The following is a 23,111-nucleotide window of genomic DNA, read 5'->3' as shown; positions in this document are numbered from 1 at the left end:
CCTTAAAAAGCTGATCGGGACGCCCTCATACCACACCCAGAGCCGGAGTACAGCGGGTGGGGGGAGGGGGGGGGCTCCCGCCAGGATCCTATGCGCTTCACGTGCAGCCAGCCAGCGCCACGCTGCAGGGCTGTGTTTCTGCGCCCTCTGTGTGTCTCTGTAGTGGGGGGAGGGGGGGGGCTGCAGTCTGATTTAAATACTCAGCATGCTCCCAGCATCTCTGCATCCCGTCTCCTCATCCCTCTCTCTCACTCCCTTTCTCTCTCTCCTCCCCTTGTTGCTTACCCATTTGCTCACTCCTCGACATCCTGGTGGAGAGGTACACCAGGCTGTCAGCTGTTCTCTCTCTCTCGCTCGCTCGCTCTCTCCCCCCCCCCCCCCTCTCTCGCACGGAGCTGCAGCAGCAGCAGACCCGTGCAGGCAAACGCACCAGCACAGACTCGCGGTGACACTCAGACTCAGACAGTGACTCCTCGTCCCGCCGCCTCTGCCTCCAGCCTTTTGCCTCCACAGTTTCACCAGCTACTCGTGGGACCAGCACCGCTCTCCTCCGTCCAGGATGGATGTACTGATGAAGGGATTCTCCACGGTCAAGGAAGGTGTTGTGGCTGCCGCGGAGAAGACCAAGGCGGGAGTGGAGGAGGCAGCTGCCAAGACCAAAGAGGGGGTCCTCTACGTAGGTAAGGAGCAGTCAACAGAGTGGGGGGGGGGGTCGAAAGGTCGAGGAGAGGTGCTGATGTCTGCCAGCAGTGCAGGACAGTGATGTGGTCACCTCGACAATAATCTTTCCATCAGGAAAAAAGCAGGTCCTCCCCCACCCCCCCTCGCAGCCCCCCCTCGCGTATTAATGGGTCTGGTATGTGGGTCTCCAGCAGGTGCGAGAAGTAGGACTGAGGAAAAAGGAAGAAGAGGGGTGCTGGGTATTTTTGGAAGGTGCAGTCACATGACCCAGGACGCAGTGTGTCAGGCTCCTGTGTTTATACCAGTATCAGGTGTATTATCATCCTGCAAAGCTCCCGTCCAACGCTTGGCTTTACAGTGCAGGAAGAACTGCTCTGAGATCAGAGCTCAGGGTTTAGGGATGTTGTGCAGGGCCAGGGCAGGATGGGCTGTGCTGCACTGCAGTGAGGGATCGAGGAACATCGCTAGCTGGGTGCTTCACGCTCCTGACTTGGCTCCTGCATCGCATGCTGGTAACATCCTGTTTTCCGCCCCAGTGCACCCCGCCGGGGGACACAGAGTCCGAGCTCAGAAACGCAGCACGACACACACACACTCGCACACACACCAGTGCGTCACTGCGGCAGGATCCCCTCATCAGAAGACTGACACTGCCCCCTGGTGGACACACCCATGAAGCTTTTGTGTTTTATCAGCTCATGGCTGTGACTGTGGCTTTACGGTCTTTCTGAAAAAGAGGAGAGAGAGAGAGACGTGAGGGAGAAGATGAGATAGATGGGGAAGGATAGTGGCTCAGTTTTCCAGTGAGCCCAGCTGCAGCTTGTCCTCCAGAAATTCAATTAATACTGGGTAATACTTTTTTTTTTGTTGTATTGTAACATTTCATCCCAGAATGTACCGCTTCTACTTCAAAGCTGTCTCAGGAGGTGACCCCCCCGCCCATCACCTATGGGTGGGGGTGGGGCAGGGGGAGGCAAACCGCACAAGTGATGGAGCCATGTGACGACCAGGGCTCAGGTTGTGTTATTATCTGCAGCCTGGAATGGCAGCTGTATCTCTGCTGGGGGGGCAGGGGCTGGGGGAGGCTAAGCAGTTGTCAGTAGAGTCTCGCAGCCCAGACCAAGGCCCAGGAGCCACCGCCTCCGTCCCTTTACATCCCTGCTCATCAGGACAGGAAAAACGGCATGAGAAATGCAAAGGATGCTGGGTAGTCAGAATTACAGCTAAACATTACACTGAATTACAGCCCTAAGGAGATCATCATGAAACATAATGATACATAAAATTATTTAATCTTAATTAGTAATATGTCCCTGTTGGTGAATTTAATGTTAATGTAATGACTCCAGACCGGAGTCTCAAGGTGACGTCAGGGTCACCTCTGTGAGGGGGTGGGGCTTGGATGCCGCAAAGCGCTGTGCCATGAGAATTGGGGGGGGGGGGGGTCGTGTTTTGCTCTCCGGCAGAATAACGTCACGCATGACACTTGCGTGCATAGATGTAGCTCACTGGTTACGAGGAATGAGGTCAGCCATCACAAAACAGCCATTTTTCGGAGGCAAAACCTGCAGATCAGGTCCGTGGTCTCTCTCTCTCTCTTGCTGCTTTCTTCTCTCTCCCTTTTCCAATTCCCTCCATCCCATTCTAGCCACTTGCATAATTTAACTGAATTTTGATTATTGGGGGTAGGGCAGTCTCAGTAAAACCGGAGATAAGCAAAAAGGGAGTTACATTATGAGTCTGCGTTCTCCCTCCTGGAGACAGGGTTCATCCTGCCTGCATCCCCTTCCAATCCCTCTGCTCCGAGTCCTCTTCTGCAGCTCCCATGGGAATACAACTCGCTCCAGAGGTGTAGGGAGAGATATAACCCTACAGAAACACAGACCTGCACACGCACTCGCTGAATGCAGCACGGCTGGGTCAGAACCACACACAGTGTGCTCGGCTAGGTCTCTGCGTCTCCTGACGCTGGGAAGGATGGACAGGTCCTGTTCTCCATTTTGCAATGCCACAACCAGTTCAGTTCCAGTCAGACCCCGCAGACAGTCCGTGTTTTTGTTTTTGGAAGGAAGCAAAAATGTGTACTGTTTGGCAGGGAGCTGGGAAGGAGCAAAAACGTGGACTGTCGGTGGGTCCCCAAGAACCAGGTTTGGAAACACTGAACTAACCAGTCAAAACAACAGTTTGTTTAGCTGTGTGTGCAAAAGGCGAATACATAATTAGACAGATTAAACGACACTTTCAGTCTCTGCTATTCAGAGTGAATGATGAACCTCACAAACATTGTTAGCCGAATGTCAATGTTATATCTCTGTCTAAAACAAACTTAAGTGAAAGGCAATTATCTGCCCTTTGTCTGACGACTTGCTGGTGTTTCTGTAGGCGCATTAACTGGCAGATACCACAAACGCGCACTCAGATGTCATATCAGGCCAGTGATTATTCTTTACCACGTGATGGTGAATGAGGCCAGCAGCAGGAATATGAGATAATGATATAATTACAGTGCTGGAGCTGGCAGGTGTGGGATGATCATTATGGGCCTGTTAGTTACTGCAGATGGACATGGGTGTTTCCTGGGGCAGAAAAGGAGGCCCGTGTTACCCAGGCTGAGGTGGGGGTCCACCTCCCATACAGTGGGACGTCACAAATGCAATGATGGAACAATGTAGAATTGTTGTGTCTCTTTCTGATAACATTACAGAAAACAGCCAGTTTTAAAACATTGAACCATAAGTAAAATGACAGTAAATCTGTAAATTTAATTTTAGAAATCTGCCGTTCTGTCACATAGCTTCAAAGCTATTTGAATTCCACTGATTTTTTGCAGATGGAAAAAATGCAGAAATCTCTCCTGAAACCTGCCTCCCTCACTCCCAGCCAGCTTGCATTGATACATGGATTCACAGATAACTAGCTAGTCAATGTCAGCTGACCTTTCCATCATTAACGAAAGACCTGCTCAAATATTCATGCTTATTACTGCATGGTGCTGAGGCAACACCACACACACTCCTGGTAATCTCAAAGGTTTTATGGTACTTTCTGCATTTTTGACTGGCACAATGCACCTTGTGGTATGGTATGATGTCATTTCTCAGTCTTTAGTTACGGGGCCTGATCTATGTGTCATTTAAGACTCTGGCCTTTGACTGAGTGAAGAAGTCCCCCCCCTCCTTGGTGCTATACCAATATACCAAAAAGTTAGATCCTACTTATGCCTTTTCTGTTTTTACTCTGTTGTAGGATCGAAGACAAAGGAAGGAGTGGTATCAAGTGTAAATTCAAGTAAGCATATCCAGCACAATGTGTTAAACAATGTACTAAGTCACTGTTAAGCTACCTTAACACAACTGTAAATACAGCAGCCAATAACCATTACTAAGCAAACAAACTAAACCAGCTTACAAGTTAGGATAAGTCTTTATCATTGTATATCTACAAAGATTTTTTTTGTGTCAACTCACAGGCAGAAAATAGCAGTAGCTATGAAGACAGATATACATAAAAAACAGATAGAAGCATTTCTGACAATACACATGAGAAGCATTCAAGGACAATTAAGAAAACTTATGGTTAGAAGACATTTTGTACAGTCAAGGTGAATTGGATTACAGTATTGTTGCTACATTGATACAATGCAGTGAGTTGTCTCTATAAGTAATGTAAGTAATATAAATGGGTAAAAATGTCAAGAATTGAATTGTAAAAATCAACCTTGCCCTTTTGTCACAGTGGCTAACAGGGCCAATGAGCAGGCTAACATAGTGGGAGACACGGCGGCCGCAGGAGTCAATGACGTATCCCAGAAAACAATGGAGGGAGTGGAGAATGTGGCAGCGTCCACTGGCATGGTTAACCCGGTGAGTGTGGAAGCCGTACCTACCAATTTACTCATTCAACCACCAGGTGGCGCAGTTTGACCACAAGATTTTAGAGTGATATATATATATATATATATATATATATATATATATATATATACACACACACACACACTGATAGATTGTTTTCTATATTAGAATATTTACATTCATGTCATTCCCATTTCATGGCGACACAAATTGAGCCAGAGAAGATGTCAACTCTAAGGAGTCGACATAGGCACAATTGTTGTTAGGCTGAGCCTCCAATGAATGACCAGTAACAAGTGCAAGAGCTTTGGAATAAGAGCTGTACAAAACACTGATTGAAGAGTCCAGTAGAGAATATAGTAGAAATATGTCTGTGAAGATTCTCAGTCATCCAGGTGAAACTGTCTGGTGGTTCAGTCATGGCAACTGGGCTTCTCTCTTGAAAGGCAGAAACGTCTCACTGCCCATCCAAGCAGCTTCTTCAGTCTGAGGAGGTTTATCCTCCCGGGTAGTTTCACTTCACACCTGCTCTAAGTAGGCTAAGTAGCACTGTGCCTGACTGAATACCAGAGGCGCTGCTGAATTTTTAAGCACCTGCTGTGGTTTCACAGCACATTCTGTCACCCATACTAGCAGGGGTACAGTTGGGGCATGGATGCCCTAGCAGATTCAGAGGGCCCTGCACTTCACAGGGGCCCTTGAATACATAAAATTATCATTTTTATTGAGCCAGGGACCCAAGGTGACATTCTGGTAGAGGACCAGAATTACTAGCTATGCACCTGTCATATAATAAAGTCATAAGATGACAAGTGCTTGGACAAGGAGTTGAGCTGCATATTCTGAGAGATAAGGTCTGATCTTCCTGGTTTTATACAAATAAATCTGCAAGACCGAGAGGTAGCAAAGAATAGCCAGTCATCTATCATCTCACCGGGGTACTAGCATGATGACTAGTGTTGATGAACCAAGCTCGACTGTGATGTCATGTTTAGTGGTAAGGTTGCCAGGGAAGACACAGAGCTACAAGGTTCAGTTGGTGACAGTGATCCCTCTGCCAGGTTCCAAAGTCAGTGAGACACATGAAGACACATTATATAGGAAATCTAGAAGCAAGAAACCATGTACACTCTTGTGTGTTATCTGACCTTCTTGTTTTTAACCCACTCTTTTTATCTTTCTGCCGAAACACTGTGTTGCTGATGACAGGATGAAGCTGTTTATGAGGTGGCTATTCAAAGATGGGGGATGGGATTGGGGGGAGGGTTGAATGCACAGCATGTAGTTTGCAGCTTTTCTCAGCATGTGGTGGGGGGATTGCAATTGTACAGTAAGAAATATTGACCTTTGGCTAGTGCCAGTCATTCTCATCAGGGTAGGACGATAATCACCATAGACTGGTGCGAATCTTGGGTAAGCCTGTTCCAGATTGCTGCGAATCCCGGGTGAGTTTGTTCTGGATTGTTGTGAATCTCAGGTGAGCTTGTCCCGGATTGCTGTGAATCCCGGGTGAGCTTGTCCCGGATTGCTGTGAATCCCGGGTGAGCTTGTCCCGGATTGCTGTGAATCCCGGGTGAGCTTGTCCCGGATTGCTGTGAATCCCGGGTGAGCTTGTCCCGGATTGTTGTGAATCCCGGGTGAGTTTGTCCCGGATTGGTGCGAATCCCGGGTAAGCTTGTCCCGGATTTCTGTGAATCCCGGGTGAGCTTGTCCCAGATTGTTGAGAATCCTGGGTAAACTTGTCCCGGATTGTTGTGAATCCCGGGTGAGTTTGTCCCGGATTGGTGCGAATCCCGGGTAAGCTTGTCCCGGATTTCTGTGAATCCCGGGTGAGCTTGTCCCAGATTGTTGAGAATCCTGGGTGAGTTTGTCCCGGATTGGTGCAAATCCCAGGTAAGCTTGTCCTAGATTGCTGCAATTGCCAGTTAAGCCCGTCCTGGATTGGTGCATGAGACTTTCTGCAAATGGCTGTAACTTGTAATATTTTGGAACATTGCATTGACAGTGTGCAAACCACAAACTAACCTTGAAGCAGTGATCTAACTCAGTGCTTGTGCGGACTGCACTTATTTTTTCAAACTTATTAAAATAAAAATCCTGCTCTACCTGGTTCAGAATGTTCCAGCCATAATATTGTGTTACTAATTGTCTGAGGGACAAAAATTACTTGTTATTTTTTCTGCAATGAAGGGTGTATGACATTCTCAATCCCCAATGGCTCAAACTCAATTTGAGAGCTATGACATCATGGATCTTAAAATGCAAAATACTTCACACATACTCGTCTTGATATGGATGACATCTGAAAAGCAATTCAGAAACTATTTTCCTTTTCATCTTCAGACTCTGCTGCTATCTTTACCCCTGTGAATGGGGCAGATAGTCTCACTGAGGAAAACAACTGCAATAAGGCAAACGGTCTCAGAGTGGGGAGGAGGTTGAAGGTGACCTTGAAGGGGAGGAAGCAGGGTGTACAGGATGAGTACGCTCACGGCCTGGGCAGGGATGTTCTCTCGGAAGTGGAAGTGTGGGACTTTTGGGAGACTACCTCTGGCCAGTTAGTCTACAGTGCAGTTTTGTCCTCTGATTACTGCCCACTGTCTCACTCTCTTTGTAAGCTAGGGACAGAACCACTTTGTTTTTGTATGTGCGTGGGGGGGGGGGGCAGTCTGTGTGATTGTGAGGGAGCAGAGGTGCTGTTTCCTCCGCTTCTGTGTGTATCAACATACACCATATCTTTGGCCGCTGTGTGGGAAGAGTTCAGTTGGGGGGGGGGGTAAATCTGTTGGTAATTAACTTCTGTCTGCAATATGGAGCACCCCCCACCACCACTTTGTCATAGCCCCCTCTTTTCTAACCTCTTTAAACATGTTTTTATTTCTGTCTGAGGGTTAAATAGTAATTACTTATTCCAAAAGAGAAGCGACATGGTGAAGGGTGGTATGTGTGTGTGGGGATTACTTTTATATTACTTTGTGGGGACCAAATGCCCCCCACAATGTAATAAAAACTTGATTCTTTGATGTTGTGGGAATCATTTTTCAGGTCCCCATGAAGATCCGTGAATACAATAAAAAAAGTAAAAATGCCAAAAGTCTTGTATTTCGTTTGCTTACTTATGGTTAAGGTTAGGGCTGGGTAGGGGTTAAGGTCGTCATGTTGTGATTAGAGTTTTCCCCGTAGAAATGAATGGAGAGTCCCCACAAAGATATAATTACAAACGTGTGTGGTGGTAGGATTTATTGAATGGGGGGGAGGGTGCCCCCTCCATAGTTTTGGTCAACCAGGGGGCTGAAGCAAATAGGACTTAAATTCTTAATTTTGCTGAATATGTGCCTGATCGTTAACAAAAACATTTTGGGGTACAAACCGTTATTTTACTGTGTGGCTACGGGCCTTGTGTGTGCGTGTGTGGCAGAGGGAACGGCAGTGCTGCCAACCTGCCGCCGCAGTGACTCAGCACCACCTGCACTGCAGCCCGTCGCAGGTCCTTTGCTAATGGTTGTACCTTCCTTGTTTTCCTTCGTTACCAAGACTCAGAAAAACACTGTTGGCTTCGTACACGTTCTGCTCTTTTCCCCACATCTTCAAAGCCGATCTTCAAACTCGTCGTCAGCTGACGGTTTTCTGCATTTGTGTGACGCCGGGATATTTATGGCTACTAATTAAGTTTAATCATTGGCAGGGGATTTTTATCAGTGAAAAAGCATTCATTTATAAAAGTGTGCATTTATTAATCACATTTATATGTTAGTGCATTATTGCAGTAACAAAATATTTTTTCTGTTTTTCTACCAATGGATTAAATGGAATAAACCAATATTAATTACTAATAATTTGTACTTACTAAACATGTTGCTTTACGGTATTAATATTAGACAACATCCAAAAAGCCCCAAGTAGCAAGATGAGTGTGATCCGGATCTGGCCCAAATGTTGTTCAGAAATTCACATCCATGAACTGTATCTGGCCCAGTGTCTTTTTGCACAGTAAACCAAAACTGGTCCAAATTAATTTTCTAGATTAGAAACAGATAAGGGCCATATATGGGTCAGATTTACATTGAATGATACCCAATATCTGCACCAGAGTCAAAAGTTAAATTCAGATCTGGCTCAAAAGGGGGCAGTGAGTGGTGCTGTGGGCTAAGTCTCTGTGCCTGTGATTAGAAGGGTGCTGGTCCAAACCCAGCCTCACCAGAGAGCACTGCATTAGCTGACCTTGCACTGGGACCACCCTCTCCAAGCTACACAAGAGAGTCAGTGAAAAGAAGCCTCTCTTATGTACTTGTGCCAAAAAACATGTTTGTTCCTTAAATGTGGCTCAGACCCTTTTGTTTTTCCCAGACTGACTGCTGACTAGTTCTGCTCCAGGATCCCTCACCTATGTGGCTGGTGAGTGGCTCAGTGGACTAAGTCCCTGTGCTTGTGAGTGGTAGGTTGCTGGTTCAAGCCCCCACCCTGGTGGATTAGTTACAGGTCTGTGGGCCCTTGATCAAGGCCTTTAACCCCCAGCTCTGGGGGGGGGACTTCCAAGATGAAGGTAGATGACATATTCTAGTGTAACTGTGCAAATAAAGTTTACATTCTGCTCCCAGAATCCTGGAGCAGATACCTTAATAAATGCCTTTATTTGTACAGCTACACATCTTTTTAGAGTACAGGGTCAGTCAGCACCCCCAGAGCTGGGGGTTAAAGGCCTTGTTCAAGGGCCCACAGACGTGTAACCATTCCAGTGGGGCCAGGGCTTGAACCAGTGACCTCCAGCTCACAAGCATAGAGACTTAGACCACTGAGCCATTCACCAGCCACATATACTAAAGTAGGATTCTAGAGCTGAACTATTCTGCTGTCAGTTTGGAAAAAAATTGAGTCTGAGGCACATTTAACAAACAAAGATGCTTTATTTGCAGACATACATCAGAAGGCTTCTCTTCATTGACCCCCATCTCCATAGCATGAGGGTCACAGTGCAGGGGCAGGTAATATATAGCACCTGCTGTTGAGGCCAGGTCTCAAACCAGCAACCTTCTGCTCGCAGGTAGAGAGAGTTAACCCACTAAGCCACTACCTGACCTGAATTTAACTTTTGACTCTGGTGCACATACAGGCCAGATTGGGTATCATTCGATGTAACACTGGCCACCTATGGCTCTCATCTGTTTCAAATCCAGAAAGCGAATTCGGACCAGTATTGATCCGTTGTGCAAAAAGACACCAGGCCAGGTCCAATTTACGGGTTTACTCCAAATGACCATTTTAACATTAAACATTCGGCTATATAGAATTTGGTGTCCGTGTTAATGACCACCAGTTCGCCATTATTTAATTTGGTTTAATTTATTTAAGATTTTTTTTCTCCTTTACAACTAAGATCGAGTTACAGCTCATGTATTTCACTAAGCTGTGGAATACCTGCTTGTAGCAGAATCCTAGCCGCATGCTTAAAAATCCCTGAAACTAATGAAAGTTATGTATTGTAATTAATGTGGCATGACCTTGCAGCATTTTGCAACGCCTTCTATTAGTATGAAAGAGACACACCCTCCTGACACATGACAAATCCCGTGTACATGTATTAACGGCCTGCTGTCTAACACCTGAGTGGAATAACTCATTTGGGTCTGGGAATCGTCGCTGCTGCTTGCTGGTGCTGTAAGAACACTAGAGCTGCCCTGAGCTGGAGAGCCAAACGAGGTTCAGCTTTCTGCATGTTAGCATGACATAAGGCAACATCCACCTGACTGTTCTGGCGGAACCTACCGCTGCTAACGCTAATGCTAATGCTGTCTGTCTCTATGTCTGCAGAGTGACTTTTCTCAAGGAGGGGGTGCCATGGAGCAGGGGGGTGATGAGGTAAGTAGGAGGGAGTGGACAGCAGCAGCAGCAGAAGTAACTAAGCTCTGATCGAGGTTCAAAACCATTCAGGAATGATTTTGCTTAATCCAGTAGCACGTGTTGCCATTCATTCACAAACTGGGACAAGACACTTTAATTGTTAATTGCAAAACTCCACTGAGACCTTGGAACTCTGACAGCACAGATTAGAGTTCACTTTGATATTTCTGGTTCTGTTCAGCTGTTTAATTACAGACATATTGTGTATATTTTGCTGTAAAATATGTTACTATATTTTAATGCAACAAAAGTAGAGTATGAAAATTACGAAACTCACAACAGAACTTAAAAAATCTGTCCCTCTCTCTGTCTTTCCTTCACCACCTAGGGATACTAATCCTATGGCTGAGGACAAGCTACACCAGCCCCGTCTCTCAGCACCACTGTCCACCACTGAGACACAAACTCTTACCAACATTTTTTTGTGACCGAGAATCAGAGAGACCCTCCCAGCCCCGTAGATCCTTAACCCTGCCCACTCCTTCATCCAGTGTTAGTATCTCACGCACCGTGTTGTCGTTGCTCACACACTTTGACCCTGTCGCCTTGCAGTGGTCTCCTCACACGTACGCACGCACACACAAACACAGACAAGCACCTCACAGTCCATCTCCTGTCCTCAGACTGAGGGTCTAAATGCTACATTCCAGTCCGCAGTAGAGAGAACCGGCCGGTTCCTGTGCATCCAGTGGGGCCCCTTCTATTCTTCATCTTGGACGTGTACCGTTGTGCTGGACATCTTCCTGCTTATCTTATTAGCATTAGCGTGACATTCCTTGTGCATATACCTCATACTCATTAGCCTCAGATAAGGTTAGTAGGATGAGGCCCACCTGTCTGCCGCTCACACCAGGCCACCAAACACCATACAGGTCAGTGGTTAGGGGGGAGGGCCCCCTCTCCTGAGTGTGGAGGCCGTGAGAGATTCTTCTCCCATCTGATGTCTTACATCACCTCGTCTTTTGATGTATCACACGGAAGAAGATGAAGGGCTGAAGAAAAGGGCATAGCAGCATGTCTTCATGGGGCAGAAAGGAAGGAGGAATGGATGAAAGTCAGTAGCATAACGTGGGTGGGGGTGGGTTTTGGCTAATGGCGCGTTATCAAGAGGAGTGTGTCATGGAGGAGAAACGGTGGCAAGAAGTGAGGTAGAAGGGAGCACAGCCACCTGAAATAAATCTGCTACACCATCAACTCTTCAGCCTTACCTCACCCGGCCCCTTCCCCATGTGTAGTGTGAGTGAGCAGGACTGGCTTTCCTGCAACCCATAAATCAACGGGTTCATTACGCCTCGGCAGTTCGATCCCTCACCCCACCTCCTACCATCTATGTACCGTCTTAAGGGCGCACAGACACACGCATGCAGTACCCAACGCCCATGGAGAACACGCTAAACCTCACGCACAGCAACACGCCCACACTCACAAACCCACCGTGTGTACATCGGCATCCAAGCTGATTTTATAAACAATACCAGTTAATTAAAGATGATTTTTCTTGAAATCCAGAACCAGTGTCTTGTCTTTTATTTCTCTGCATTGCAACAAAATTATGATGCTTCATTTTTAATTTCATTAGATTATATTGACGTGTACATTCATTTAATTAATGATGTAATATCCAAGTGAGGGAGGCTTGGGGCCAGAGATCAGGGTCGGCCAGCATCTCTGGAGACGCTGAAGGTTAGCACCTCACTCAAGACCTGAACAGAGATACCACTACTGAGAGTCAGGGGATTCAAACCTCTGACCTTCCAGAAACAGACACAGGTCCCTTATGTGCTGAGTGACGCATTCGGTAAAATTAAGTCAAGACAATTAATTCTGGACAAAAAGGCGGTGATCAGAGATCTAATTTAATTGAGGATACTGAGGTGTGACAATGCCCATGTTTGTAGAACGAAGCGTTATTTGCCAAATTTTCAAGTACAGGTACACTGGAATGTGTTTTCTTGTTTTTTAAAGACATACACAAATACAGAGGTGAGAGTGAAGCTTGGCATCTTGCTCAAGAGCCCAACAGAAATGTAGTTACTTTGCCAAGCATAGAGGCTGAACCGGCAAACTGCTAGTCACAGGCACAAAGGCCTAAGCCACTGAGCCACACCATAAGCCACACCCCCTCCATTACATTGTGCAGAGGCAGTGCATAGAGTAAGAGGAGCAATGGCCCAGAGGCCTGTGGGATTCAACAGGGAATCTCATCTCCTTCTGAGTCATGCTCTCCTCGGGCCTCGTTAGGTCTGATGGCGCCATTCTGAAGGCGATTAATAAGAACAATGATCTACAGTGTGGAAAAAAAAATCACTGCCCGCATTGAGGTAATTGACAGCGCTTCCCCTGCTGTGATCTGCTTGGAAAACCTGTCTGAACTTCCCCAAGAACATTAGCTGTGATCATAATTACTTTGCTTAAAAATGTCAACATTGTGTTGCTTAAAAAAGTTTAGATAATTTATTTAGAAGAGAGTTTAGAAAATATACTGTTGCTTTGTTTTTTAAGTAAAGTCGACACCATAAGCAGTTTCAGTGCAATGGGAAATGTACTGGACTTAACGGAGCAGTTGTGAATGACATATGTCAGGGATAGGATCCAGTGTTGTGGGGGGCAGTGTGCCTGTGATCAGAAGGTCGTTGGTTCAGATCCACAGGTCAGCAGTTGCTCCAGGCACTGTGTGACCCCACTTTTTCTAAATGTTCATCACTTTGGATAAAAACATCTGGCAGATCAATCAAATTTGAAGCATTATAGTTGTGCTACAATTAACTACCCACATTAACAGAAAGAAGCAACTCATGACTTTATTTAATCATCTTTTAAAATGCGTTTTCAAGTTTAGCTGGCTGAAGATGGACTCGTGAAATGGTTCTGAAAAATATTTTTGGATTGTCTTTATGTTCACTTAATACGTGTGTAAAGTGATATCGTCTTGCCGTCCTCAGTGCACCCGGATAGCAGACTTTGGAAATCCATTAGAATATCATGTCCAAGATTGTCCTGCTTTGCAGCAGCTGCTTCTGAGCTCTCTGTATATCCGTCATGCCTTTTTCAGTTTGACATGGTGTAAGCATCCACTCATTAGGTCTCAGGAACAGGACATATCTGGCCCAGAGGTATAATTAGCAGAGCTACTAAACATTTTTGCTGTTCCTGTTGTCAAACGGCACACGGTAACAGTGTGATTATGGCCTCCAAAACTACAGCTGTACCTTTATTTGCATGCTGGCTAAAGACACAACTGTCAGAGTAGCACAGCAGGTCATCGTAAGCTGATAAAACATCTGACATGGGGGATGTATCTGCTTCTCAGCAGGCAAAGGGAGACTGGAGAGGCAAGGTGAGCTTCCCAACTCTGAATCACACCCTGAACCTAACTACTTAAGCACATGTTAGGCTTTTATTACAGTCATCATTCCAGGACATGACCAAGTCGTGTTGGCATATGCCAGGCCGAGAGGAATGAGTAAGGTGGGGCCAGGTGGGACTATGTTTAGTTCAGTAGGAATATAATATGGAGCATGGTAACAACATGCATTACTGCCTATCACCAGCAGGGGGATGAAGATAAACAAGGATGGTAGAGCCAGCATACTGATACACTATGGTGGTACAGTGGGTAGGCTGCATGTTCTCTTTTTGTTGTGTGGCTCCCCTCTGGGGACTCTTGATTCCTCCTGCAGTATAAAGACTGTTTAGGGAAGCTCTAAATGACCCATTGTGTGATGAAGTGAAAGGAATTGAGTTTTAACCTATGTTCGTTTGTTAGTTCAGCCAATATATAAAACATGCAGCAAGCTGCAACAGGAGACTGTAACCATGGAAATAATCCTCAAAACTCTAACATTTTCAGATATACATTTGAACGCTGATTCTATGTCTCTCTGTCTGTCTTCCAAACCGTTTTCCAACCAAAACGTTTTCTTTCAAAAAGCAGGTTTTACTTGAAGTAATTTTGGGACCTACCATGTTCCAGATTAAATGTGAGACAAATGGAGCTTGTGAAGGAGGGTGTGCCCCGTGCCCCCGCCCTTCCGAAATGCCCCCTGTGGCACCGGCATCCATGCCCTCACATACACTAGCATTTAAACAACCTCTTTTATTCTTTGTCTGTCCTTCCTGTTTTCGTTTTTTTTTCTTGTAACAATGGTAGTTGAGTGTTTGACTCCTTAGAGCCCCTGTAGGTGAATCCCTGCTTTACTCCCCAGGACAGGATAGGTAAGAGAGCATCTGGGACGCCACTAGGCAGGAGGAGTCAGTCATTGTGTGCTGGTTTGTCCAACTGGGTGGAGTCGTGTCTGTAGTGAACGGGAAGGGGCAGCTAGCCTCAGAGCTTTGTAAACAATGAATGATTAATTTGGGTTCCTTACTTGGCAAAATCGCTCGTTATTTTACCAAACCTGTTTTACACTTGTTTGAACAAAACTAATTACTTTCAGGTGTATGTTTAGGGACTGTGTGCACCTGTTTGCTGGGCAGTACGCATTGGTGTGTGTGTGTGCGTATGAGTGTGTGTGTGTATAAGCTTTGGAACATCTAAGGATCACACCCCCATGAGAGCCCGGCTCTATGGGCTGGTCCTCAGCGGAGTACGATTGTATAAGACTCTCCCCCTGCCTGGATTTGCCAGACGACACAGCCACTCACATCATCCCCCAGCAGAAACCAACAGGACCACGAGACATTCAGACATGAACTTAGTCAGGGGTGCCGCCCGGGAGGCCAAGGTGGACAAGCTCACCGATGGATTCTCCAAGGTCAAGGAAGGCGTCGTGGATGCTGCAGAGAAGACCAAGGCGGGAGTGGAGGAGGCGGGCTCCAAGATCAAAGAGGGGGTCCTCTATGTAGGTAAGGACATGTCAACGGATTGGGGGAGGGGGGGATCGAGAGGTGAAAGAATGGCACTGGTGTCAGTCAGGAGCGCAGGACAGTGATGTGGTCACTCCAGCAATAATTTTTCCATCAGGAAAACAGCACCCTCACCCCCACTCCCTTGAGTAGCCCCCATTCGCATCTTACTGGGTCTGGCATGTGGGTCTCCCGCAAGTGCGAGAAGTAGGACTGAGGAAGAAGGAAGCAGATCAATAAGAGGCAGCTACATTATGAGTCTGCATTCTCCCTCATGGAGACAGGGTCCGTCCTGCCTGCATCCCCTTCTAAGCCCTCTGCTCAGAGTCCTCTTCTGCAGCTCCCATGGGAATGCAACTCGCTCCAGAGGTGTAGAGAGAGATATAACCCTACAGAAACACAGACCTGCACATTCCAGTGTCCAGCTGGTTCTCTGTGTATCCCAACACTGGGACAGATTTAGCAGAATGCTACTGTGCAGTTAGTGCAAAAGATCATGACTTGGGGCTAAATTATCTCTGTCTTGTTAAGTCAAAGGTAATTATCTGCCCTTTGTCTGACGACTTGCTGGTGTTTCTGTAGGCGCATTAACTGGCAGATACCACAAACGCGCACTCAGATGTCATATCAGGCCAGTGATTATTCTTTACCACGTGATGGTGAATGAGGCCAGCAGCAGGAATATGAGATAATGATATAATTACAGTGCTGGAGCTGGCAGGTGTGGGATGATCATTATGGGCCTGTTAGTTACTGCAGATGGACATGGGTGTTTCCTGGGGCAGAAAAGGAGGCCCGTGTTACCCAGGCTGAGGTGGGGGTCCACCTCCCATACAGTAGGATGTCACAAATGCAATGATGGAACAATGTAGAATTGTTGTGTCTCTTTCTGATAACATTACAGAAAACAGCCAGTTTTAAAACATTGAACCATAAGTAAAATGACAGTAAATCTGTAAATTTAATTTTAGAAATCTGCCATTCTGTCACATAGCTTGAAAGCTATTTGAATTCCACTGATTTTTTGCAGATGGAAAAAATGCAGAAATCTCTCCTGAAACCTGCCTCCCTCACTCCCAGCCAGCTTGCATTGATACATGGATTCACAGATAACTAGCTAGTCGATGTCAGCTGACCTTTCCATCATTAACGAAAGACCTGCTCAAATATTCATGCTTATTACTGCATGGTGCCGAGGCAACACCACACACACTCCTGGTAATCTCAAAGGTTTTATGGTACTTTCTGCATTTTTGACTGGCACAATGCACCTTGTGGTATGGTATGATGTCATTTCTCAGTCTTTAGTTACGGGGCCTGATCTATGTGCCATTTAAGACTCTGGCCTTTGACTGAGTGAAGAAGTCCCCCCCCCTCCTTGGTGCTATACCAATATACCAAAAAGTTAGATCCTACTTATGCCTTTTCTGTTTTTACTCTGTTGTAGGAACGAAGACAAAGGAAGGAGTGGTATCAAGTGTAAATTCATGTAAGCACATCCAGCACAATGTGTTAAAACAATGTACTAGACTATTATTAAGGTACTTTAACAAGTGTAAATACAGCAACTAATAAACATCACTATGTAAATAAACTTGTCCAGCTTGCATGAATTGTCAAAATGAAGATTCGCCTTCCCTTCACAGTGACTAACTGGGCCACGGAGCAAGCTGGCATAGTGGGAGACACGGTGGCTGCAGGAGCCGATGACGTGTCCCAGAAAACAATGGCGGAAGTAGAGAACATGGTGGCATCGACTGGCCTGGTTAACCCGGTGAGATATGAACCCGCACCCTCCAGTTTAGTTCTTGTACCACTAGGTGGCTACTGCACCTAATATAACAGGATATCTCAGCCGTTGGTCCGTCCCAGTGGCAGAGAGTGAGGGGCCTCTAGTGGCCATGGAACTGTGCCAGGGAAAAGCGTTTCGGTCCTCCGCCATGGTTCCACGATACATTTTCCCCAGATAAGGGGGTTTTGGGGAGTGGCCATCCCCCTGATAAATACAACAGGCTGAGCTTCCAATGAGCGACCTGTCACAAGTGCAAAATAGTACTGAAAGAAAGGCTATACAAAACACTAACAGAATGACCACCGAGGAACCACGCATTAAAAAAGAGACTGATTTTCACACACTGGTGGAATCATCCGGTGATAACTTATTGCCCACAGAGGGCGAAATGGTCGAATATAAATAATGCCTTGATCTGGATGACGTCGGACAAGCGATTCAGAAACGACTTTAGACCTTCACATTACATTCCCGAAGCTTCATTAACGTTTATAAACACCTCGTAAATACCTGTTAATCGTTCAGACAGTGTCGCTGGGGGCAACAAATCGTTTGGGAACCCCACTGACAGTCTTTTTGCTGCGCTCACCGCCCGAGTCACGGTTAAATTCCTCCTCAGAATGTGGCGCCAAGCGGGGCACGCTCTCTTAGGGTCGCGAGCCGGCTAGTTTCACCTCCGTCTCGCGCAAGATAAGCGAAATGGACTGTAAAGGGCTTCACAGACCAAACGCGGCGCGCACAACGCATGCCGCGTTTGGTCTGTGAAGCCCTTAAGTCGGCGCATGTCGGAAGCCGGCGCCCGTGTTCGTCGCGGTGACCCAGCGCCGCCTGCATTGCAGTTAGTCTACAGTCTTTCACCAGCCGCTCAGCGTTGCCAGGTCCAGCAAAAATCTCCTGCCCAAGGTCTGCTTAAAATCCGCCCAACGGAAACTGAAACCAGCCCAGTATTTGAAATCCCAGTATACTGCATCTCAAAAAAATAAACCAGTATTTTGCATGCTGATCACATTCAAATGCACAACGTTACCCACAATGAAACACAATGACGTCACGTAGACGGACGCACTCTCTTTATCCAGGGCTGCCAACTTTGGTCAGCCGGCTGGAGTGAGATTTTAAGTTTGAGATTGTACACGCATTTACATATATGTAACAGTTTTATTACGATGCAAATAGTCTGTAGGTTTTGCAAACTACCCCAACGCTTCTGATAGAGCTTAATCTAGATGTGTAATGCAATAATTTCGATTTAGGTGAGAGTCTAAAAGCGTGAGTACCACGTCAGATGCGTGAGACCTGGCTTCCCGTGTGCGTCTGTCTCTGACTTTGGGTAGCTAGCGATTCAGTATTACTGAGGATTAGGAGTCATTTGCATTAATAATAATACATTTCCTTTCCCCCTTACAGTCTGCTGCGGCGGAACATTATGAAAGCAGCCTAATATTTACCGCGGACCTGGCAACTCTGCACCCGTTGCACTTTCCTTTTTCTTTTCCATTCAGTCTTTCCTAAACCACTTTCCCTTTTTACCTTTCATCACTTCGACTTTCTCCCGCCTCTTCAAACCGGTCCAGCTTGTCGCCAGGTGGCGGAGTTTCACCGTTTATACGACGACGGGATATTTACGGCGATTTGCGCAAGACACCGTTCTAATTAGGTTTAATGAAGTAAAGGCATGTAATAAAAGCCACAGATTTTTATAGGTGACAATATTTATGAAAGTATGTATTGGCATATACATGTATTATTACATAGTTCCCATACGTTCTGACAAGCTTTTTTCTCTTTTCCAACTAATTAATCGACTCAAAGGAATAAACATACTTATTATTACTAGCCTTGTAGTTACTAAACATTTTGTGTTACTGTAACACCATTAGTCGAGCACTGCGGTAATCAGGAAACAGACATCCAACTGTATAGTTTTATAAGACTTTTTATTTTATTGATGGTTAATTCCTTCTGCTGTTTCTAAATACATTTACATATTTAACAGGCACTTTTGTCCAAAGCAACACACAAGTGAGGCAAATAGCACATTACGAACAATCATGCTGTCAAGGAGCTGACTAGACATAGTGCAGCTAAGCTGGGCTCCCAGTGAATGACACTCCTCGTGCGGTGGAGGGAGCTCCGAGCGGCGCTGGTCTGCTGCCTGAAGGGAGCGAGCTGGGACACAGTATCTGAGGAGCCTTTTGATGGAGATGGGCGCCTGTCCATTAATGGACCCCTAAACCAGCACCTAACAACTTGAACTTGATGCGAGAGCCAATAGGGAGCCAGTGAAGAGAGACAGTGAGGGGTGTGACAGGAAACCGTTCTGGCAGAATGGATATCCTTTACGTCTATGGAGACATTCAGTTCTATGTGGTGCGCGTCTTTGTTAAGACCACCTGTTTGCCATTGTTTGAATTAGTTTATTTAACAAAGATTTTTTTTTCTCCTTAAATGTTACAGATCATGTATTTTACAAAACAATAGAATACTTTAATATCTTAATGCTTAAAAATCCCTGAAACTAATGAAAGTTATGTATTGTAATTAATGTGGCATGACCTTGCAGCATTTTGCAACGCCTTCTATTAGTATGAAAGAGACACACCCTCCTGACACATGACAAATCCCGTGTACATGTGTTAACGGCCTGCTGTCTAACACCTGAGTGGAATAACTCATTTGGTTCTGTGAATCGTCGCTGCTGCTTGCTGGTGCTGTAAGAACACTAGAGCTGTCCTGAGCTGGAGAGCCAAACGAGGTTCAGCTTTCTGCATGTTAGCAAGACATAAGGCAACATCCACCTGACTGTTCTGGGGTAACCTACCGCTGCTAACGCTAATGCTAACGCTAATGCTGTCTGTCTCTATGTCTGCAGAGTGACTTTTCTCAAGGAGGGGGTGCCATGGAGCAGGGGGGTGAGAAGGTAAGTAGGAGGGAGCGGACAGCAGCAGAAGCAACTTAGCTCTGATTGAGGTTCAAAACCATTCAGGAATGATTCTGCTTATTCCATGTGTTGCCATTTTTTCACAAATTGTGACAGCGAAACATTTTCAATGTTAATTGCAATACCCCATTGAGACCTGCACAGACATCACTTATAAATGTCTGCTTCTGTTCTCCTGTTTAATTACAATCATATTCTGTACATTTTAATGTAAAAATCCATAAATCATTATATCTGTATACAACAAAACAGTGTTGGTTTCTTTGCCTGCAGGGTAACGTTTCCCAAGAAGAGGGCGCCATAGAGCAGAGGGGTGACGAGGTAAGCGGGAGAGAGCAGAGTGCGGGGAATCACATTTTGCACAGCAGCAGCAGTTTAGCTCGGGCTGAGATTAAAAAACGTAGAAATGCCTCCACTATCTTTTGTCTTGCATCGTCTTTCCTTTTATTGCACTGCTGTTTGTCTTCTATTGCACTGTTTTCTTGTCCTTTTGTCCCCTCCGGGCACCTGTCCCCTCCCCCGCAGCTGTGGAACAGCAGTTTCACTGTGTTTCTCAGAAGTCAAGTGACAGTAACATGATTCTCTTTTATCTAGTAGCACATTTTGCAGTAGATCTACAAACCAGGATAGTGAAACATTTTTATTTACGTAACACCATTGAGCCTATATGTGACCTCTGTCTGAAAATTGAATTTACCTTGAAATTTCTGCATTTGATCAGAAAATTGCATACATTTTGCTGTAAAATATATTATTATAGCTATGCAACAAACATAAATTATGTGTGACATATGAGGAAATTTGCAAATCTTGTAACAAACCCACCACTGCAAATGCTAATGGTAACACTGCCTGTCTCTTTGCCTGCAGGGTGACTTTACTCAAGGAGAGGGCGCTGTAGAGCAGGGGGGTGATGAGGTACGAGTAAGTCATAAGTAGGAGGGAGCGAACTCCAGCAGAAGCAGCTCAGCTTTGATCACGGATCAAAACCATGCAGAAATGATTCCGCTTAATCCAGTAGCATGCTTTGCAGTGGATTCCCAACCAGGACAGTGAAAGACTTTCCTTGTTGATTGGAAAACCACCTTGAGACCTTGGACCTCTGTCTGACATCAAAGATTTGAGATTATTAGATATTTATGGTTCTGTTTAGTTGTTTAATTTTACATTGTCAAAGATCTTTATTGTCATTTTCAGCTGTATCATACATGGTTCATATTTTGAGATGAAATTATGATCTGGTTGGTCATTGTGCAAGAAAAACAGTGGCAAATAGAATATAAATATCAATATGAAAGACATTAACAATCTTGATAATTTAAAAATGATATACAAATACAATTTCAGAACAAATAAACATCAAACTTATTAGAGAACGCATAAACGACAATAAATGTTATTGTTGCTAAATAATGTTTAAATGAAGCTCATTTATTCATTTTTATGACTTTTCCCATTTTATATACATTCTCTAATATTTGACAATGCTGACTCATCCCTATTGTGTATGAAACATGAGGAAAATCTACAAACCTTACAAATCTCTACAAACCTTTAAAAGAACCTAATGTCGATAACACTGGTGGTAATACTTCCTGTTTCTGCCTGCAGGGTGGAGAGGGCGCCGTAGAGCAGGGGGGTGATGAGGTAAGCAGGGGAGAGCAAAGCGGGGGAGGGGGAAATCCTCTCACTGGTCATCGCAAAACCCCATCGAGACCTTGGAAATCTGACAGCACAGATTTTCGATCACTTCAGCAATTTCCGAGTGTCCAGCTTATAGGCACTGTGTATATATTTACTGTAAAATATAACGCTAATGCTAACACTCACTTTGCCTACAGGGTGACATTTCTCAAGGAGACGCCGTCGCAGAGCCGGGGAGCGATGAGGTACGTAGGAAGGCATGGATAGCAGCGGCTTCTGACCAAACCATGCAGAAATGATACTGCTCAATCCAGTAGCACGTGCTGCCATTCATTCACAAACTGGGACGAGACACTTTCATTGTTAATTGCAAAAACCCCATCGAGACCTTGGAACTCTGACAGCGCAGATTAGAGTTCACTTTGATATTTCTGGTTCTGTTCTATATATTTTGCTGTGAATTATGTTACTATATTTTAATGCGGCAAAAGTAGTCTTTGTTTGAAACATGAGGAAAATTATAGATGTTGCACTGAAAAAATCTCTGTCTCCCTCCCTTCTCCCAGTGATACTAATCCTATGGCTGAGGACAAGCTACACCAGCCCCGTCTCTCAGCACCACTGTCCACCACTGAGACACAAACTCTTACCAACATTTTTTTGTGACCGAGAATCAGAGAGACCCTCCCAGCCCCGTAGATCCTTAACCCTGCCCACTCCTTCATCCAGTGTTAGTATCTCACGCACCGTGTTGTCGTTGCTCACACACTTTGACCCTGTGGCCTTGCAGTGGTCTCCTCACACGTACGCACGCACACACAAACACAGACAAGTACCTCACAGTCCATCTCCTGTCCTCAGACTGAGGGTCTAAATGCTACATTCCAGTCCGCAGTAGAGAGAACTGGCCGGTTCCTGTGCATCCAGTGCGGCCCCTTCTATTCTTCATCTTGGACGTGTACCGTTGTGCTGGACTTACTGCTTATTAGCATTAGCGTGACATTCCTTGTGCATTTCTGCATATAATTCATACTCATTAGCCTCACATAAGGTTAGTAGGATGAGGCCCACCTGTCTGGATTGCTTCTTTGGAACCAAAAGAAAACAAAGAGAATGATGTAACATCACATGCATGGTGTCGGGAGTAAGACTTACGTACCAGTTGGGGGGTTCATTACGCCTCGGCAGTTCGATCCTTCATAGTAGTTCTATGTACCGTCATAAGGGCGCACAGACACACGCATGCAGCACCCCACGCCCATGGAGAACACGCTAAACCTCACGCACAGCAACACGCCCACACTCACAAACCCACCGTGTGTACATCGGCATCCAAGCTGATTTTATAAACAATACCAGTTAATTAAAGATGATTTTTCTTGAAATCCAGAACCAGTGTCTTGTCTTTTATTGCTCTGCATTGCAACAAAATTATGATGCTTCATTTTTAATTTCA

At 45.5% G+C, this 23,111-nt stretch overlaps 2 protein-coding genes and 1 long non-coding RNA gene across 7 annotated transcripts; 2 read left to right on the top strand and 1 right to left on the bottom strand.

The window, feature by feature from the left end:
* The first annotated feature begins 336 nt into the window (after positions 1-336).
* Positions 337-11,944, top strand: LOC111848512 (alpha-synuclein-like). 2 transcript variants are annotated; one of them, XM_023820604.2, is made up of 6 exons: positions 337-680; positions 3,928-3,969; positions 4,417-4,544; positions 5,745-5,762; positions 10,344-10,391; positions 10,762-11,944. In XM_023820604.2, the coding sequence occupies exons 1-6, from the start codon at positions 560-562 to the stop codon at positions 10,768-10,770; spliced, it is 366 nt and encodes a 121-aa protein (XP_023676372.1). In that variant the 5' UTR covers positions 337-559; the 3' UTR covers positions 10,771-11,944. The 2 variants fall into 2 exon arrangements, with proteins under 2 accessions (XP_023676372.1, XP_023676373.1); XM_023820605.2 differs by lacking the exon at positions 5,745-5,762 and having other exon boundaries at positions 344-680.
* Positions 11,945-13,632: 1,688 nt separating this feature from the next.
* LOC111848511 (uncharacterized) lies at positions 13,633-23,047 on the top strand. 2 transcript variants are annotated; one of them, XM_072703655.1, is made up of 10 exons: positions 13,633-13,770; positions 15,061-15,278; positions 16,726-16,767; positions 16,925-17,052; positions 19,943-19,990; positions 20,285-20,332; positions 20,882-20,929; positions 21,623-21,658; positions 21,853-21,900; positions 22,222-23,047. In XM_072703655.1, the coding sequence occupies exons 1-10, from the start codon at positions 13,727-13,729 to the stop codon at positions 22,222-22,224; spliced, it is 663 nt and encodes a 220-aa protein (XP_072559756.1). In that variant the 5' UTR covers positions 13,633-13,726; the 3' UTR covers positions 22,225-23,047. The 2 variants fall into 2 exon arrangements, with proteins under 2 accessions (XP_072559756.1, XP_072559757.1); XM_072703656.1 differs by lacking the exons at positions 13,633-13,770; positions 20,882-20,929; positions 21,623-21,658; positions 21,853-21,900; positions 22,222-23,047 and adding an exon at positions 20,537-20,875 and having other exon boundaries at positions 14,984-15,278.
* Positions 14,580-17,793, bottom strand: LOC111848513 (uncharacterized). 3 transcript variants are annotated; one of them, XR_002839325.2, is made up of 3 exons: positions 17,581-17,793; positions 15,414-15,667; positions 14,580-15,270 (listed from the first exon to the last, which is right to left on the bottom strand). It is a non-coding gene; the product is annotated as an uncharacterized lncRNA (long non-coding RNA). The 3 variants fall into 3 exon arrangements; XR_002839324.2 differs by having other exon boundaries at positions 15,450-15,667; XR_011984384.1 differs by lacking the exon at positions 15,414-15,667.
* Positions 23,048-23,111: the final 64 nt, after the last annotated feature.

The sequence above is a fragment of the Paramormyrops kingsleyae genome, chromosome 20 (assembly GCF_048594095.1).
Source record: "Paramormyrops kingsleyae isolate MSU_618 chromosome 20, PKINGS_0.4, whole genome shotgun sequence".
NCBI classification, from domain to species: Eukaryota; Metazoa; Chordata; class Actinopteri; order Osteoglossiformes; family Mormyridae; genus Paramormyrops; species Paramormyrops kingsleyae.
Note: the sequence above shows the minus strand (reverse complement) of the source record. Positions and strands in the feature narration are given on the sequence as shown.

Coding starts and splice junctions, on each gene's coding strand:
- LOC111848512 (XM_023820604.2), top strand. CDS start 560: ATGGATGTACTGATGAAGGGATTCTCCACGGTCAAGGAAGGTGTTGTG. Junction 681..3,927: donor AGAGGGGGTCCTCTACGTAG/GTAAGGAGCAGT, acceptor ACTCTGTTGTAG/GATCGAAGACAAAGGAAGGA. Junction 3,970..4,416: donor GGTATCAAGTGTAAATTCAA/GTAAGCATATCC, acceptor CTTTTGTCACAG/TGGCTAACAGGGCCAATGAG.
- LOC111848511 (XM_072703655.1), top strand. CDS start 13,727: ATGTATCTGCTTCTCAGCAGGCAAAGGGAGACTGGAGAGGCAAG. Junction 16,768..16,924: donor GGTATCAAGTGTAAATTCAT/GTAAGCACATCC, acceptor TTCCCTTCACAG/TGACTAACTGGGCCACGGAG. Junction 20,930..21,622: donor TAGAGCAGGGGGGTGATGAG/GTACGAGTAAGT, acceptor TTCTGCCTGCAG/GGTGGAGAGGGCGCCGTAGA.